The sequence below is a fragment of the Neophocaena asiaeorientalis genome, unplaced genomic scaffold (assembly GCF_003031525.2).
Source record: "Neophocaena asiaeorientalis asiaeorientalis breed wild unplaced genomic scaffold, Neophocaena_asiaeorientalis_V1.1 scaffold280, whole genome shotgun sequence".
NCBI lineage: Eukaryota > Metazoa > Chordata > Mammalia > Artiodactyla > Phocoenidae > Neophocaena > Neophocaena asiaeorientalis.
In genome coordinates, this window is record NW_020185321.1 from 7,154,482 (window position 1) to 7,169,181 (window position 14,700).

Genomic DNA, 14,700 nt, shown 5'->3' on the forward strand with positions numbered 1-14,700 from the left:
GTATCCAGCTTATCCTAAGAGAGGTTTGTTTATTAATTCCCAAAGCCAGAACTGGGAACTCCCAGCCATGAGATCATTCGTTCCTAACACGCATGCCTCTTGCCCAGGTCCTGTTCGGCAGGGTTAGGCCGTCTGCTTAGAGGCAGTGTCGTGACACGTCATTTTTGCCACCTCTTGCATCTGTTGACTTTTCGGGGTGAGCGTGTTTTTCCAGTTAACGCTGATCCTCCCTAGTCTTTAAACCATAGCCCCAAGTGTATTTTGGGTGCTGACAGCAATCCCCTTGGGGGAGGATTTTTTTCCCTGTTCTACTGCAGACTAGGGAGTCATCTCGCTGTGGTGCTGGAGCTGCCGTGCCTCACCCAGAGCACAGCGGAGCCTGGCGGCCGGCAGCACAGCGTAGATGGAAGCCTGCGCTAGTGATAGTGAGGACGGGAAGCAGCAGGGGCTCTCAGACGGGGCTGGCGGGGTGTAAATTGGTACAGCCACTTGGAAAACGATTTGGCAGTTCAGTAAAATTGAAGATTAACATGCCTGGTGACTCAGCAATTTCTCTCCTAGGTATAAACCCAGACGAAAATGTGTCCATGTGCACTAGGAGATGCTTCCGTGAATGTTCCTAACAGCACTGCTCACAGTTGTCAAACGCTGGAAGCAGTTTCCGTGCTCGTCAGCAGTAGGATGGATTAAATCCATTGGGGTAAAAACGTCAGCCTCTTACTGCAGCATGGTCGTATCTCACATCCATAGCATTGAGAGAAGGAAGCCAGATAGAAAAGAATACAAGCGACATGAAGCTCAGAAGCAGGCAGAAATAAATTCTGGTGTGAAAAGTCAGGATAGGGTTGCCATTAGGGAGGTGGGAAGGGGCACAAAAGTGTTTCCGGAGTCTAGTAATGTGTTTCTTGGTCTGGGTGGTGATACCTAGGTATTCACTCTGTGATCATTCCTTGAGCTGTACTTATATGTGTTGTATACTTTTCTGTATATGAATTATATTTCACAGTTAAAAAAAATATTTCAAAGAGAAAAATCATGAGCTTTGGAGACGTCAGACCTGGGTTGGAATCCTGGTTCAGCCACTTAGCTGTGGTGACCTTGGCTAAGGCACCTAACCTCTTAGAGCTTCAGTCTTCTTATCTGTAAAATGGAGATAGTAAAATCCCCCCTGAACAGACCTATACCTAGATAGCTGCTATCATTCCTGGGATACAGTGCAGTGAACCATGCCTTCATAAATGTGACTCGTCATTAAGATGTATCTGTTAGAAGTTGCGTTGTCTGCAAAGTAACAGAAAACATGACTAACAATAGCTAAAACAAATACGGGGTTATTTTCATTATCTAACAAGAAGTCTGGGGGTAGGCAGTGGCAGGACATGACTTCTGTGTAATTTTTGTTGTTGTCTCTTTACTTACGATCACAAGATGGCTTCCACAGCTCCAAACATCTTATCCTTATACCAGTGTCCTTAGAAAAAATGGGCAGGTGGAAAGGGGCTTTCCTTTTACCAGGGAAGAAAATCTGCCCTAGACGTCCTCCCCAAGCTGAATTCCATCCCATCTCATTGCCTGGAACTAGTCATGTAGCCAACTATAGGAAAAACTTGGAAAGCAACATCTGCGTAAGAGGAACGAGATGGTCATGATTGGCTTGACTCAGGTTTTCAACCCTGGCTTCACATCAGAATCACCTGAGTAGTATTAAAAGAGACAGAGAGGGGCTTCCCTGGTGGCACAGTGTTTGGGAGTCCGCCTGCCGATGCAGGAGACACGGGTTCGTGTCCCGGTCCGGGAAGATCCCACATGCCGCTGAGCGGCTGGGCTCGTGAGCCATGGCCGCTGGGCCTGCGCGTCTGGAGCCTGTGCTCCGCAACTGGAGAGGCCACAACGGTGAGAGGCCCGCATACCACAAAAAAAATAAAAGAAAAACAAAGAGAGACAGAGAGAGAGAGTGAGTGAGTGTGTGTGTGTGTGTAAGTATACAAATATACAAGTATGTAAGTGTGTGTATACATACATACGTGTGTATACATATATACGTGCGTGTATACATACATGTCTGGGCCCCACCACAGACCAGCCGAATCAGAACCACTGGTGGTGATTTTATTAGGAAACCAGGTTGAAAACCAGTGTCACAATTCAAGATCCAAGATGGTACCAGTGTCCAGGGCAGGCAGGTGTTTTACATAAGAGCTTATGGAAATAAGTGTACACATAATATTATTTCTGATAATGACAGTAAGAGTGTTTGTTTGAGTGTCTACATTGTGGAGCTTGTTTTATCCATTATACCTCTTATTACCTGACATAATCCATCTCCTCACCCGCACGTCAGCTCCAGGAAGACAGGGGTCTTTCTTCTTTCATCATTCGTTGAACAAATGAAGGATGTTCCATCCACCATCTCATTTAGTTCTCCCAACAGTCCTTGGAAGCTGAGGCTCACAGATAGGCAGTCACTTGGTCAAGAACACACAGCCAGGAGGCAGCAAGTTCAAGTTGGTCCAGACCTAGTGCTTTCTGGCAGAGCCCAGGCTACTAACCATCCCACATGTCGCTTTGAGAACAGGACACCCGCATGTGCTCTCATCCCTTCCCGAGTCCTGAGAGCCTCCTAACCTTCCCTCCTCTTCCTCGAGCAGCTCACCACCCTGCGTGGCTCCATCCTGGAGGACGCCACACCCACAGCTATGAAGCATGGGACAGGGCGGGGCCTGCCCCTGAAGGACGCCCTGGAATATGTCATCCCCGAGCTCAACATCCACTGCCTGCGGCTGGCTCTCAACACTCCCAAGGTGACGGAGCAGCTGCTGAAGCTCGACGAGCAAGGGGTGAGCCGGGGCCCAGGGAGGGGGGTGGGGGCACACTGGGGCAGCAGCCTGCAGCCCCACTCCCGGTACCTCCTTCTGTCTCGGTCACTCGTTTTTTTCTCCAAAGAACAGAAACCCAGTCAGGTTAGTTCCAGTAAAAGGAGTGGTCTCCTATCAAATTCTAGGGGTGCCAAGAGCCGGAATGTGACTGGGTCTTAGGAGGGAAATAGTCTAGGAACAAAACAGCCACCAGGTTCCCGTGTGTGTGTGCGTGCTCCATCTCCCTCCCTGCACACTGCCTCCCTCTGCTTCTCTGGCCCTCCCACAGCTCACAGAATTACTGTTAGGATTGTAGGCACATGCAGGCCCCAGTTAGCTGACTCTCAGCCCCAGTAGAGCCTCTGACTGGCCCACACTTAGGTCACATGACTGTCGATGGTCCAGTCACCAGTGAACAGAGGAATCAGGGATACATAAAAAAAACATGGAGGACTTTCCTGGTGGCACAATGATAAGAATCTGCCTGCCAACGCAGGGGACACGGGTTCGAGCTCTGGTCCGGGAGGATCCCACATGCCACGGAGCAACTAAGCCCATGCGCCACAACTACTGAGCCTGCACTGTAGAGCCCTTGAGCCACAACTACTGAGCCCGCGAGCCACAACTACTGAAGCCCACGCTCCTAGAGCCTGTGCTGTGCAAAGAGAGAAGCCACCACAGTGAGAAGCCCACGCACCGCAACAAAGAGCAGCCCCCGCTCGCCGCAACTAGAGAAAGCCCGCGCACAGCAACGAAGACCCAACGCACCAAAAATAAATAAATAAAATTAATTAATTAAAAAAAGAAAAAACATGGTTATCAAGGGCTCACCCCCTAAAAAACAATGTCGACTAGACTGAGTCCTCCAGAATTTCCTTTTGCAGAACCTTAGCCAGGTCCGGTCCACCTACTGTGGGAAGCCGGCCAAGGTCTTTCCCTTGAAAGAATGGCGTCGCCAGCCGCCCTCGGCCCTCTTGTAGAAAGCATGAGAATGGCGGCACCAGCACCTTGTTGTGCCTCCCTGGAATGGCAGGGTGGGAGAGGGACAACTGGGACGTGCCCCCATGCCTTTTTTCTTCTCCGGCTGTAGCACTGAATTCCTGTGTGACCCCGGCAGCTCCCTGGGCTCCGCGCCCGAGAGAGCCTGTTTTGTTCCATGCCCCCCTCCATTCTGCCTGGCCTGCCTCGCTGATGCCGCTCTCGCCTCCGCAGCTCTGCCGGAAACACAAAGTGGGCATCCTCTACTGCAAGGCTGGCCAGAGCTCGGAGGAGGAGATGTACAACAACGAGGAGGCCGGGCCGGCCTTTGAGGAGTTCCTCTCCCTCATCGGAGAGAAGGTCTGCCTGAAGGGCTTCACCAAGTACGCCGCCCAGCTGGACGTCAAGAGTAAGTGGCAGTGGCGGGTGGCCTTGCGGGGGGGAGCAGGGTGAGTCCCAACCGCACCCTTATCCCGTGAGCTAAGGCCCAAAGGCCTGGTGATACCCAGGTGAGGACTCCGGGCAGCGGGAGCTCGAGGACTCCATTGGTGGGAGTGCGGGCAGTGCAGCCACTCTGGACAGCAGTACCTCATGTTCTGGTAGAGTCTGAAGACTCACTTGCTTTGTGTGTCAGCCCTTGCGCTCCTAGACACGTCCTCTGAGATCCTGTGCACATGTGCGCTGGGAGACGTCCTGAGGGGTCATAGCCACAGACACCTGCATGGTGCCCAGTGTGCACAAGGACCCCGGGGAATACGGTGCTCCTGGCCAGTGTCCCCAACTAACAGGCAGGGCTGCCCTGGCCTCACAGCCACCTGGAGGCCACCTGGCTCTGGCACTGGCCAACCAAGGCTTCAGTGACCTCACCTGTCACAGCTTCTCCCCTAGAATGGAAGCCCACAAGAATAGGGATTCCTCGGTCTGTTTTACTGCTGTTTCCCCTGTACCTACAGTTAAATAAAGCTGGTGGACCTCAGTGCTCAAGAAGGCCAAGGAGTAGGCTTCCAGGGGTGAGTGTGACACCCTGGAGTTACTTGTAGTGCGGTTTGTGGGTTCACTCACGCATCCAGCAAAAACAACCCCCTGGCTGTCCTCCCTGGGCAGGAAGGAGCAGTTCAAGATGATACGAGCAAATATGGGGAACCCAGCCTCATGTGGGGGCTGGGCCTCAAGAACATGGCATGTGACCCGAGAGGGATGGGTTGGAATAAAATAGGCAGAGAGGGAGCAGGAAGTGCGTTCCAGGGAGAAAGAACAGCACATGCAAAAGCCCTGAGGTCTAAAGGCTGTTGTTCAGGGAATTAATGTGAAGGAGGAAGTGAGGGAGGCAGGCGGGGGCCTTACCATGCAGGACCTTTAGGGCTAAAGATTAGGGATTTTGGTCTGTTTCCTATGAGAATTTTGAAACTCATAAGAGGCAGCCTTGAATACTGTTAAGGAAACACTCTGGAGTCAGATAGCCTGAGTTCCAGTCCAGACGCCACCACTGACTGAAGTGTGTGTGACCTTGGGCAAGTCCCTCCCTCCCTGTGCCTCAGTTTCCCCCATTAGAGCCCCTAATCAGGTGTCTCTCCCTGGTCATAACTCCCTCCCATTAGAGATGAACAGTATTCTGACTCGGTACGATTATCATTTCCTTCTTTTCGTCATAGTTTTGCCATCTTCATATGCATCTCTAAATAATATAATTCATTTTGCCTGTTGGACACCATAATGTGAATGGAATCATACGGTGTGTGCTCCTTTGTGTCTGGCCATTGTATTCGTGGGATTTGCCCATGTGGTGGCTGTGACTCATTTCTTTTCACGGCCGTGTACTTTTCCACATTATGAACTGTTTATCTATTCCTTGGACTAACACTTGGAGGATACTTGTACCCGTATTCCGGGGCATCTGTGTACAATTTCTCTAGGCTGTGATCCTAGGAGATGAAGTGCTGGGTCATCAGTTAAGCCTATCTGCAGGTTCAGTCGATCTTACTAAAGAGTTTTCCAAAGTGGTTGTACCACCTGACCAGCCACACAGAAGGTTCCAGTTGCCCCACATCCCCACCAACCCTTGGCACTGTCAGACTCTTAAATGTTTACCAGTCTGGTGGGTGCTTAATGTATGGCTTCCTTTTTATCTAAATTTACTGGATTTTAAAGGGTGGAGTTAAGTGAAAACATCGAGTTAAAAACTAACACAGAAAAAAAAAAAAAAAAAAAAAAACTAACACAGGGCTTCCCTGGTGGTGCAGTGGTTGAGAGTCCGCCTGCTGATGCAGGGGACACGGGTTCGTGCCCCGGTCCGGGAAGATCCCACATGCCGCGGAGCGGCTGGGCCCGTGAGCCATGGCCGCTGAGCCTGCGCGTCTGGAGCCTCTGCTCCGCAACGGGAGAGGCCACAACAGTGAGAGGCCCGCGTACCGCAAAAAAAAAAAAAAACTAACACAGATGGCATGTGGGATATGGCAGGAGCCCAGGGGTTTTGGAGGCGTGGTGCTAACTGGTGTTTCTGTTTCAGCTGACTCCACGGGAACCCACTCCCTCTACACGACGTACCAGGACTATGAGATCATGTTCCATGTCTCCACCCTGCTCCCTTACACCCCCAACAACAGGCAGCAGGTCAGTGGGGCCCAGGGTGGGGGCCCCAAGTGACTTCCAGTGGGTGCACAGCTGAAGCCGTGGCGCTCTCCCTCCCCACAGCTGTTAGCTGGCTGCCTGCCCGGCACTGGCTACCCTGGCACCATCCTGTGCAGCACGTGGAGGCCTTTGGCCCTGGAGACCCTCTGCATCACGGTCTTATCACCTGGGGCTTGGCGACTAGGTCAGGTGTCATTCACTGTCAGTTTTCTTCTGTTTCCTTGGCCATCCTTCTACCCCAACTCCCCTCAAGAGTCTCTTGAGTCATCAGGGATCCTATGGAAAAAAAAAAAGTGAATCAGTCAACATTATTTCGACTGCAAGTGATAGAAGCACAAATCAAACTGGCAAAAGCGAAAAATGGGATTTACTAGGTTAGGTAATTCTCAAGTACTGGGAGAGGGCTGGCTTCAGGTATGGCTGGATCCAGGAGCTCAAAGAATGTTAGGAATTCTTTGCATTTCTCGCCTCTGCTTTTCTTCGTAGTGGCCTTATTCACAGATCTTCCCAAGTAGTGCAGAGTCGCCCCCCAGCAGCCCTCGCCTTACATCCCACCAGCTTTGCTACCACGGGAGAAAGAGAGCTGTGCCTTGCAGAAGTCCCAGAAACGTTTCAGGAATGAATCTCATTGGACCACTCACTTGCCAGGCCCAGGGCAGGGATGGAATGGGCTGACTGGCCAAGCCTGAAGGACATGCCCACCCCTAGAGAGGGCGAGTGAGGTCAGCTCAGCTTGAAACGTTGACAGAGATCAGGGAGGTGCTTTCCCAAAGGGGATGGACACGGCTGCCAGAAGGAAGAGGAGGAGGTGCTAGGTGGGTGCAACAGCTGACGCCCACCACCAGGAGCCTCCTCACCTGGACACGCCATGCATGCTCAGTCCGGGAGCAGTTTCTAATGAACAGAAACCCCACAGACTTATGGTTTAGTGTATATATTTTTTTCCATTGGTACAGGTGATGTTGTAGATTTTACTGGCCGAAAATGGTCAAATATCGGTGATTTCAGAAGGTTCACCTAATAGCAGCTGTAATAGCATTGCTGTCATTAGGCCTGGGTTGGAGTTCTTTCTCTGCCACTTCCTAGCTGTGTAATCTCACCTCCCTGAGCCTCAGATCCCTCCTCTGTAAAATGGGCGGAATGGTAGCACCCATGTCTCAGGGTCATTAGGAGAGGACCCTGTACTCATGCATGAAACTGGGGCTTGAGTTAGGGCCCGACATGAGAGGCGCACAGGAAGCAGACAGAAACCTACTCCTGGACGTCTGGGAGGCATGGTGGGCAAAGCTTGGGTTGTGGAGTCCAGCAGAAGCGGGTTCAAATCCTGGCTGTTTCCCTCCATGACTGTGTGACTTAGGGCAAGACGTTTAACCCCCGGGAACCTAACTTTTCTCATCGGTAAAAGGAGGTAGGATGAGTTAATGACTCACAGCCTTGTTGTAAAGATGAAACGAGGACTTCCCTGGTGGCGCGGTTGTTAAGAATCCGCCTGCCAATGCAGGGGACACGGGTTCTATCCCTGGTCCGGGAGGATCCCACATGCCGTGGAGCAGCTAAGCCCGTGCACCACAACTACTGAGCCTGTGCTCGAGAGCCGGCGAGCCACAACTACTGAACCCGCATGCAGCAAAGAAGACCCAGTGCAGCCCCAAAATAAATAAATAAAAATTTAAAAAGATGAAACGAGATTGCAGCTTTCAGTTGTGGATGTAAAATGCCTAGTACAGGGCCGGCCACAGTAAATGGGTACTTTATCTAGCAATTTAATTTAATCCAGTGTAAAACACACACAAAGAGCTAAGAGTTCAACAGTGTGAGTTGTGCCACTCTGTGTGACTGGATTTCACACCACGGGCAACCTCATGTAGAGCTACATGTGTCTCCCATCTGCGGACCTCACGTGGCCAATGGGGATTCCTAACAGTTACATGAAGACTAAACTTGTACAAATAAGAACAATATAATTTCAGCAAACAAGTAAAATGTCGTGAGTACATCATCGCCTACAAAGATGACAGAGTTTTTCTCAGAGACCGTGACAGGCAGGGGAGAAAGGACACGGCTCCTGTGGGCTGGTCTGAAGCTGCTGCCCCAGCCTTCTCAACTCAGGTGTCCGAGAAGGGGTGGCAGCAGGGATGGGCCCTGCCAGTGGTCTCGGGTCTGACTCTGCCATCGTCTGTGAGCATGGCCTTGAGCAAGTCGAAAGCCGCCAGCCCATGCTCTTCTCCAAGAGATGTTTCTTGAGCAGCTGCTGTGTGCCAGGCTCTGCTCTAGGCACTGAGGATACAGCAGGGGGCAGCAAATAAAGCAGACAAAACCCTTGTTCTCACGGAGCTGATATGGTAGTGGGAAAAGACAGACAAGAAACAAAAGGAAGAGGGGAAGCCGCTCTACGCTAAGTGTCAACGAGTGTTAAGTAATAAAGGCAGAAAAGCAGAGGGGGTGACATCATGGATAAGACAGTCAGCAAAGGCCTTGTGGGAGGGTGACATTTCAGCCAAGACCTGAAAGGAGGGAGGGCGGGAGTGAGCCATGTGGGGATCTGGGGGAAGAACGTTCCAGGCAGCGGGAAGAGTCAGGGCAGGGGCCTTGAGGAGGAAATGTCTCTGGAGTGTTTGAGGGGCAGCAGGAGGCCAGTGTGGCTGGAGCAGAGTGAGCGAGGGGGAGCACTGAAGGAGACGGCAGGGAGGTGACAGGGCGGATCGTGAGCCTTGAGCCGACCATGACGTTTTCCTCTCCCCGCCGTTTACCAGCTACTAAGGAAGAGGCACATAGGAAACGACATCGTGACGATCATCTTCCAGGAGCCCGGGGCGCTGCCTTTCACCCCCAAGAACATCCGCTCCCACTTTCAGCACGTCTTCATCATTGTCCGAGTCCACAAGCCCTGCACCGATAGCGTCTGCTACAGGTACGCGCCTGCACCCTACCCCTGCATGCACCGGAGACCACAAAAGCTGGTTTCCAGCATCCGGGCAGCGTGCGGCAGAGAGAGAGAGTGGGGACAGCTTGCGGCAGAGAGAGAGTGGGGGGACAGCTGGCCCAGGTGTGCTGCCTCCTGCGTTTCTTGTTTGTGCTTCAGTAGGGGAGCTCTGTTCACACCTTCCCACACCTTCTGAGAGAGTGATTCTTAACCAGAAAGGGGCATGTCACCCCAGTTTCGATAAGCAAACCATCAGGGATTTGTATTTGCCTGGAATCTTTTGCTTGCAAGTGACAGAAAACCCACCTCAAAAAGGCAGTTATGTACGTTGGTTCTCATAAATGACACGTTCAGGCCTAGCCGGATGTGCTCCACTTCCCTGTTACTTCGTTTGCTGGCAGCTCCAAGCTTAACATCTTCCCAGCTGCAAATCCAGCAAAAAGACAGCTTTCCTTTCCCAGGAAAAGAAGCCCCAGGATTGAGGCTCATTGACCTGCTTGGGGTCACGTGCCCATCCTAGAGTAAGACCACCAGCTGTGCCTGGGCACAGGGCGCATGGGCTGAGAGGCACAGGAAGATCGGAATACGGAAGGATGGAGACAGGGCAGGCAGGGGCCCCCCTCGGGAGGCAGAGCTGAGGCTTCTCTTAGTTCGCAGATCAAGAAGTGACACAAGCCTCAGACCCATTCAGCCTCCTCCCAAAGCACCAGTTCTCACCTGGGGGCGTGGCTGGCCCCCAAAGGACAAATGGAAAGCTCTCTGGCCTCTCACCTCTGACCCCCAACCACCCTGTTGCCTGTCACAGAGGCAACTACTATCAGCTATTTCTCACGTATCCTGATACCTTCGGGCCATACGGGCAAATGCTTACAAGTATTCCTTTTCCACCTTTTAACACACATGGTACCGTATCCCACACACTGTTCTGCATCCTGTATTTCTTCACTCAACAGGCTTTGAGAACTTTGCACACCAGTCCTTAAAGTGCCTCTTCCTTCTCTATGACTGCATATTAGCCCATCACGTGGATGCCTGAGAACCTCCCCCCATCCCTTATCAATGGGCGTTTGGGTTGTTTCCTGTTGCCTGCTGTTACACTCCCCCCCTGCAGTGCATAACCTAGTTTTGTGGGGGGGTTTTGTTTTTTGTTTGTGTGTTTTGGCCATGCTGTGCTGCTTGTGGGATCTTAGTTCCCTGACCAGGGATTGAACCCGGGCCCTCAGCAGTGAAAGCACTGAGTCCTAACCACTGGACTGCCAGGGAAGTCTCCATAACCTAGTTTAGACTGTCATCGCACACGCGTCCAAGTACACAGCTGGGATAGATAAAGTCCCGAGCATGGAGTTACTGGGCCAAAGGGTATGTGCGTAGGTACACTGGGTGGTCTCAGTGGAATTGCCAGAATCTACCAGTTTCTTCTTGGCCAAATGTGTGAGAGAAGGGAGGTGGATTCCAATATGCAGGATGTGCTGTTTGACCACCAGGCTAGATGTGTTGCCCAGTGGCCGCTGGGAGCCAGTACACCGCATGGCAGGGCCTTCACATGGCCCAGGTCCAGGCCTGCAGCCCCCCTCCCTCACCCCCACCCATTTGTTCCCAGGATGGAGCAGCAGCTACGAGGCCCTGCACCTCCAGGCTCCATGTGGGCCTGAGGTTACGTAGATGCTGGCGATGTTCCTCAGCAGCTCAAAGGTAGCCCTGGTGAGCAAAGATGGAGTTGTTCTCGAGCTCACACACACATACACACAGACGCAGAAGGACACAGCCCTCCTGTAGCACATCAGAAGCAGGGGGCTGCTGAGTGGGCCTTTCTCCCCTTTCTCCTAACTGTGAGCTCCCCTCTCCTACCTGGTTTATCGCAGGAGCCTGCGGCTGACCTCCTGCCTTTCCAGGCCGGCCTTCACGTGGTTTCCAGAATGATCTCTTTTTTTCTGACGCTCGAAGCTTTCTTGTTTTTTTTTTCAGTTTAATTTGAAATATTTTTATTATGTAATGTTTTAAACATTCTGAAAAGTACAGAGGATAATATAACAGACACCCATGTGCCTACCACCAAATCTAACAGATGTTAACATTTTGCCATATTTGCTTCAGCTCTCCCTTTATTTCTGAAGAAAGAAAATGTTAGAGATACAACCAAAGCTGCCCCTCCTGCAACCCCTTTCTTCCCCTCCTCTCCTTCCCCACACACAGCGGCTCTCTGGACTGACCTTCCCCTGTCACCCCCGCCCCGGTGTCTCCAAACACGTTTCTGTCTCAGCATTCATCACCCCGTAGGAACAAACTGTTGATGTGACTCTCGCCTCCTTCGAGGGTAACCCCACGTCATACTCACCTTCATACATCTATGCTGGCCCGGCGCTTGCCATGTAGAGGACCGCAAAGACGCCTTTGCCAGCTAGACACATGCCTGGCCCAAACATTGTAGGCCCTGAGAAGATAGTTGTTGAATAAATAATTGTGAGTGTTCTAGAAATACTGAGCTACAGCGACCAGGTGACCTGGTGGTCGCACCATCTCCTGGCTGCATAAGGAGGTGCCGCCCTTTCCCGCTCGCTTCAAGTGCGTACTTTCTGCGTAGCGCACCAGCATCCCTGCAGCCTGTGGGCTGGGGAAACCCCATCCCTCCTGCTGGGGAAGTGAGGGACCAGCTGTTCTGATTGTCCAGAAACCTTCGGCAGCTTGCAGTTTCATAATTCTTAAAATCATGAATCAGGACTATGGGAAGAGCCCAAATCTGTCACTATAAGCAGCCACGTCCTGAATGAAGAAGTTGCAGAGCCATTCACATCTGTAAAGCACAGTCTGAACACGGCTTTAATGAGAGTAGAGAGACTGGCGAGGTTGTCTTATCCATCCACCTGCCTGGAGGCCAGGCCACGCCCACAGGGTTTCCCACAGAGGAAAAGCTGCCTGGTTTGTGTGGCCTTTGAAGAACCTCTCCACCGGGAAATGCCTTTTTCTGTCAAACCTACCCATTGGTCGGAATCTGTTTCTTCTTGGTCTGTCTGTTCAAGTTTAAATCATTACTTGAATCGGTATTGAACACCTGTGCTGGCTCTGGGGCATCAGCTGAGCCCAGGTGGGTGGCACCCGCCCACACACATTCCCGGGATGTAGAGAAGGTTTCACTGCCCAGTGAACCGTGGAGGTGGAGAGCAAGGGGTCTGGCCTGACCCACCTGAGTCTGCAGTAGCTCCCTCCATGGTCTCCTGCACATTCTCTGGTCCCGCCCATCCCTTTCTTCATGGAGCGGCCACGGTGATCCTTACAGATTGTCAGCCTGGCACCTGCATTCATCAGGGACCCGCAAGAAGCAGGTGCCCCCCACTCTGGGTTTTAACTGAGGGATTAATGAACAGACTAATAGGTGTGGGTATGTTAAGGGAACCAATACAGGAAAATGAGACATCCAGGGACCAGCAACAGCAGGGAGCCATTACCCCACCCCCAGGGATGAGGTCAGAAGGGGATGGGAGAAGTTTCTGGAAACTAGGGAGAACTACGGCTTTGGGAGAGGGGCTGCACAGCAGAAGCTGTGGCTGTTGAGTAAAGGGCCCAGGACTACAGCCACTGCTGCCGTCCGAGCCCAGCAGGGAGGCAGTGAAGGGAAATAAATACTCCACCCTCTCTCCTCTCACCTTCCCGTAGCCTGGCCAGGGGAACCCAGTGAAGGTCGCACAGCCTGTAGAAACCCACCTTCCAGGGCAGAAAATGGCAGAGACTGCGTCTGGGGGCACAGGTGGTGAATAGCCAGCCCAGATGGTAAAATGGTTGCTTGTTTCGGGATGAAAAGCGCTAACTCGCCATCAAGGCCCTGCCTGGCCTGGTCCCTGGTGACCTCATCAGCCTTCCCCCCTTCACTGCCTGGGCTCCGGGCACCCCGGCCTCACCTCGCCCTGCACGTGCTCTTTCCTGTCGGGCCTTGTTGCTCCCATGCCCACTGCCTGCACGGCCCTTCCCTTAACTCTTCCTCTGTCTCCTACTCAGCTGCAGATCCCAGTGTAATTTCTCTTCCTCACAGCGGCCTTCCCAGAACACTAAATCCCCAGGGCCCAAGAGGGGGCGCGTCCCAGAAGCGCTGGTCAAACAAATGCATGAATGTCACCCTGTCCTCTTGTCAAGTTGGGTGGGGGCTTGGGTGTCGAAACCTGAACAAGCCTTTCATTGTGATTGGGTTTCACAAAACAGGTTTTAATCAAGAATCTCATTATTTTAAAAACTGTCTTATGGTATGAAATCTCTCCCAACACCGTAATCACAAGCTGACATTTTTATAGAAGGTGAATGCAGTACTCTCTAAGAAAAACCTCATTTTCAGCACCTCATACTGTTTTTTAATCGTCATTATGTAAACAGCACAACTCATGGTGTCTCTGGAGCCCCTTTAAATGTCTTTCCTTGAGAGTTGTCTTCCCCTGCACCCTGGGTGTTCACTCTGGCAGGTGCTATAGCCTTTCTGCCTAATACTAGAAATCGTCTAACTTGTAGCCAGCCACTGAGTCTCGAATGTCACACACGAGGTTCATCAAGTCTAAACTTGACTTATCAGCAAATCTCCTGCCTCCCAGCTCAGGATTGCCTCTGCCTGGGAACCTCGGTGGATGGGGAGCCTGCTTCCCTGTCCTCTGTTTCTCTGCCTTGCACTTCCCCTCCCCCAGGCCTGCTCACTGCCAGTTTCTGACCTGTCCAGGGTTGGAGCACAAGGAGAAAACGGGAGACAGGGAAATGTCACTGGGGTTCTGGTCACAGCTGGCTGCGTGCTCTCTGGGCTCTGCGGGGGCTCCCTGCCCACCTTCTAGATCTCCCAGGCAGGAGCAGACCCAAGTCTCCTCCTAAATATAAGGGTCACCTAGGGACAGCCCCTATTCATGGGGCCACTTTCTCCAAAGTTTTTCCTCCCAATGAGATCCTCCCTCTCTAATTTGCATAGTGGGTGAGAAGGTTATTTGGGGGAACAGGTTTTAGATCATTTCCTTTTTACTTTCTCACTCAGTTGCTATCTGGTTTCGATCATAATAGCATCTCAGTCAAAACTGAAGTAGGAAGAGCACCATCCTAACTTCCCCATACAATGAATTTTCAGAACAGCCTTTGTAGAGATGATTTACAAAGTGTGTTAGTCTTACACAAGTGTCTGAAAGGAGTAAATCACAGAACGTTCCATGCCATTCAGGTGTTCCTACAATAATGCTGCTTAACAAACCACCCCAAAGCTCAGTAGCTCACAAACATTATCATTTCTTCTTGGCTCACACATCTGCAGGTCAGCTGAGGTCTGGCTGGCCCTGGCTGCAGGTTTGCTCCAGGTGTCCT

The 14,700-nt window shown here is 51.9% G+C and overlaps 1 protein-coding gene across 6 annotated transcripts in view; it reads left to right on the top strand.

The window, feature by feature from the left end:
- SIPA1L3 (signal induced proliferation associated 1 like 3) overlaps positions 1-14,700 on the top strand; it is a 234,371-nt gene that overhangs the window by 147,794 nt on the left and 71,877 nt on the right. For all 6 annotated transcript variants that reach the window (XM_024733750.1, XM_024733745.1, XM_024733749.1 and 3 more), the window contains 4 exons: positions 2,649-2,837; positions 4,068-4,242; positions 6,340-6,443; positions 9,215-9,372. In XM_024733750.1, coding sequence (XP_024589518.1) covers positions 2,649-2,837; positions 4,068-4,242; positions 6,340-6,443; positions 9,215-9,372 — 626 coding nt within the window. The remainder of the gene's footprint in view (positions 1-2,648; positions 2,838-4,067; positions 4,243-6,339; positions 6,444-9,214; positions 9,373-14,700) is intronic.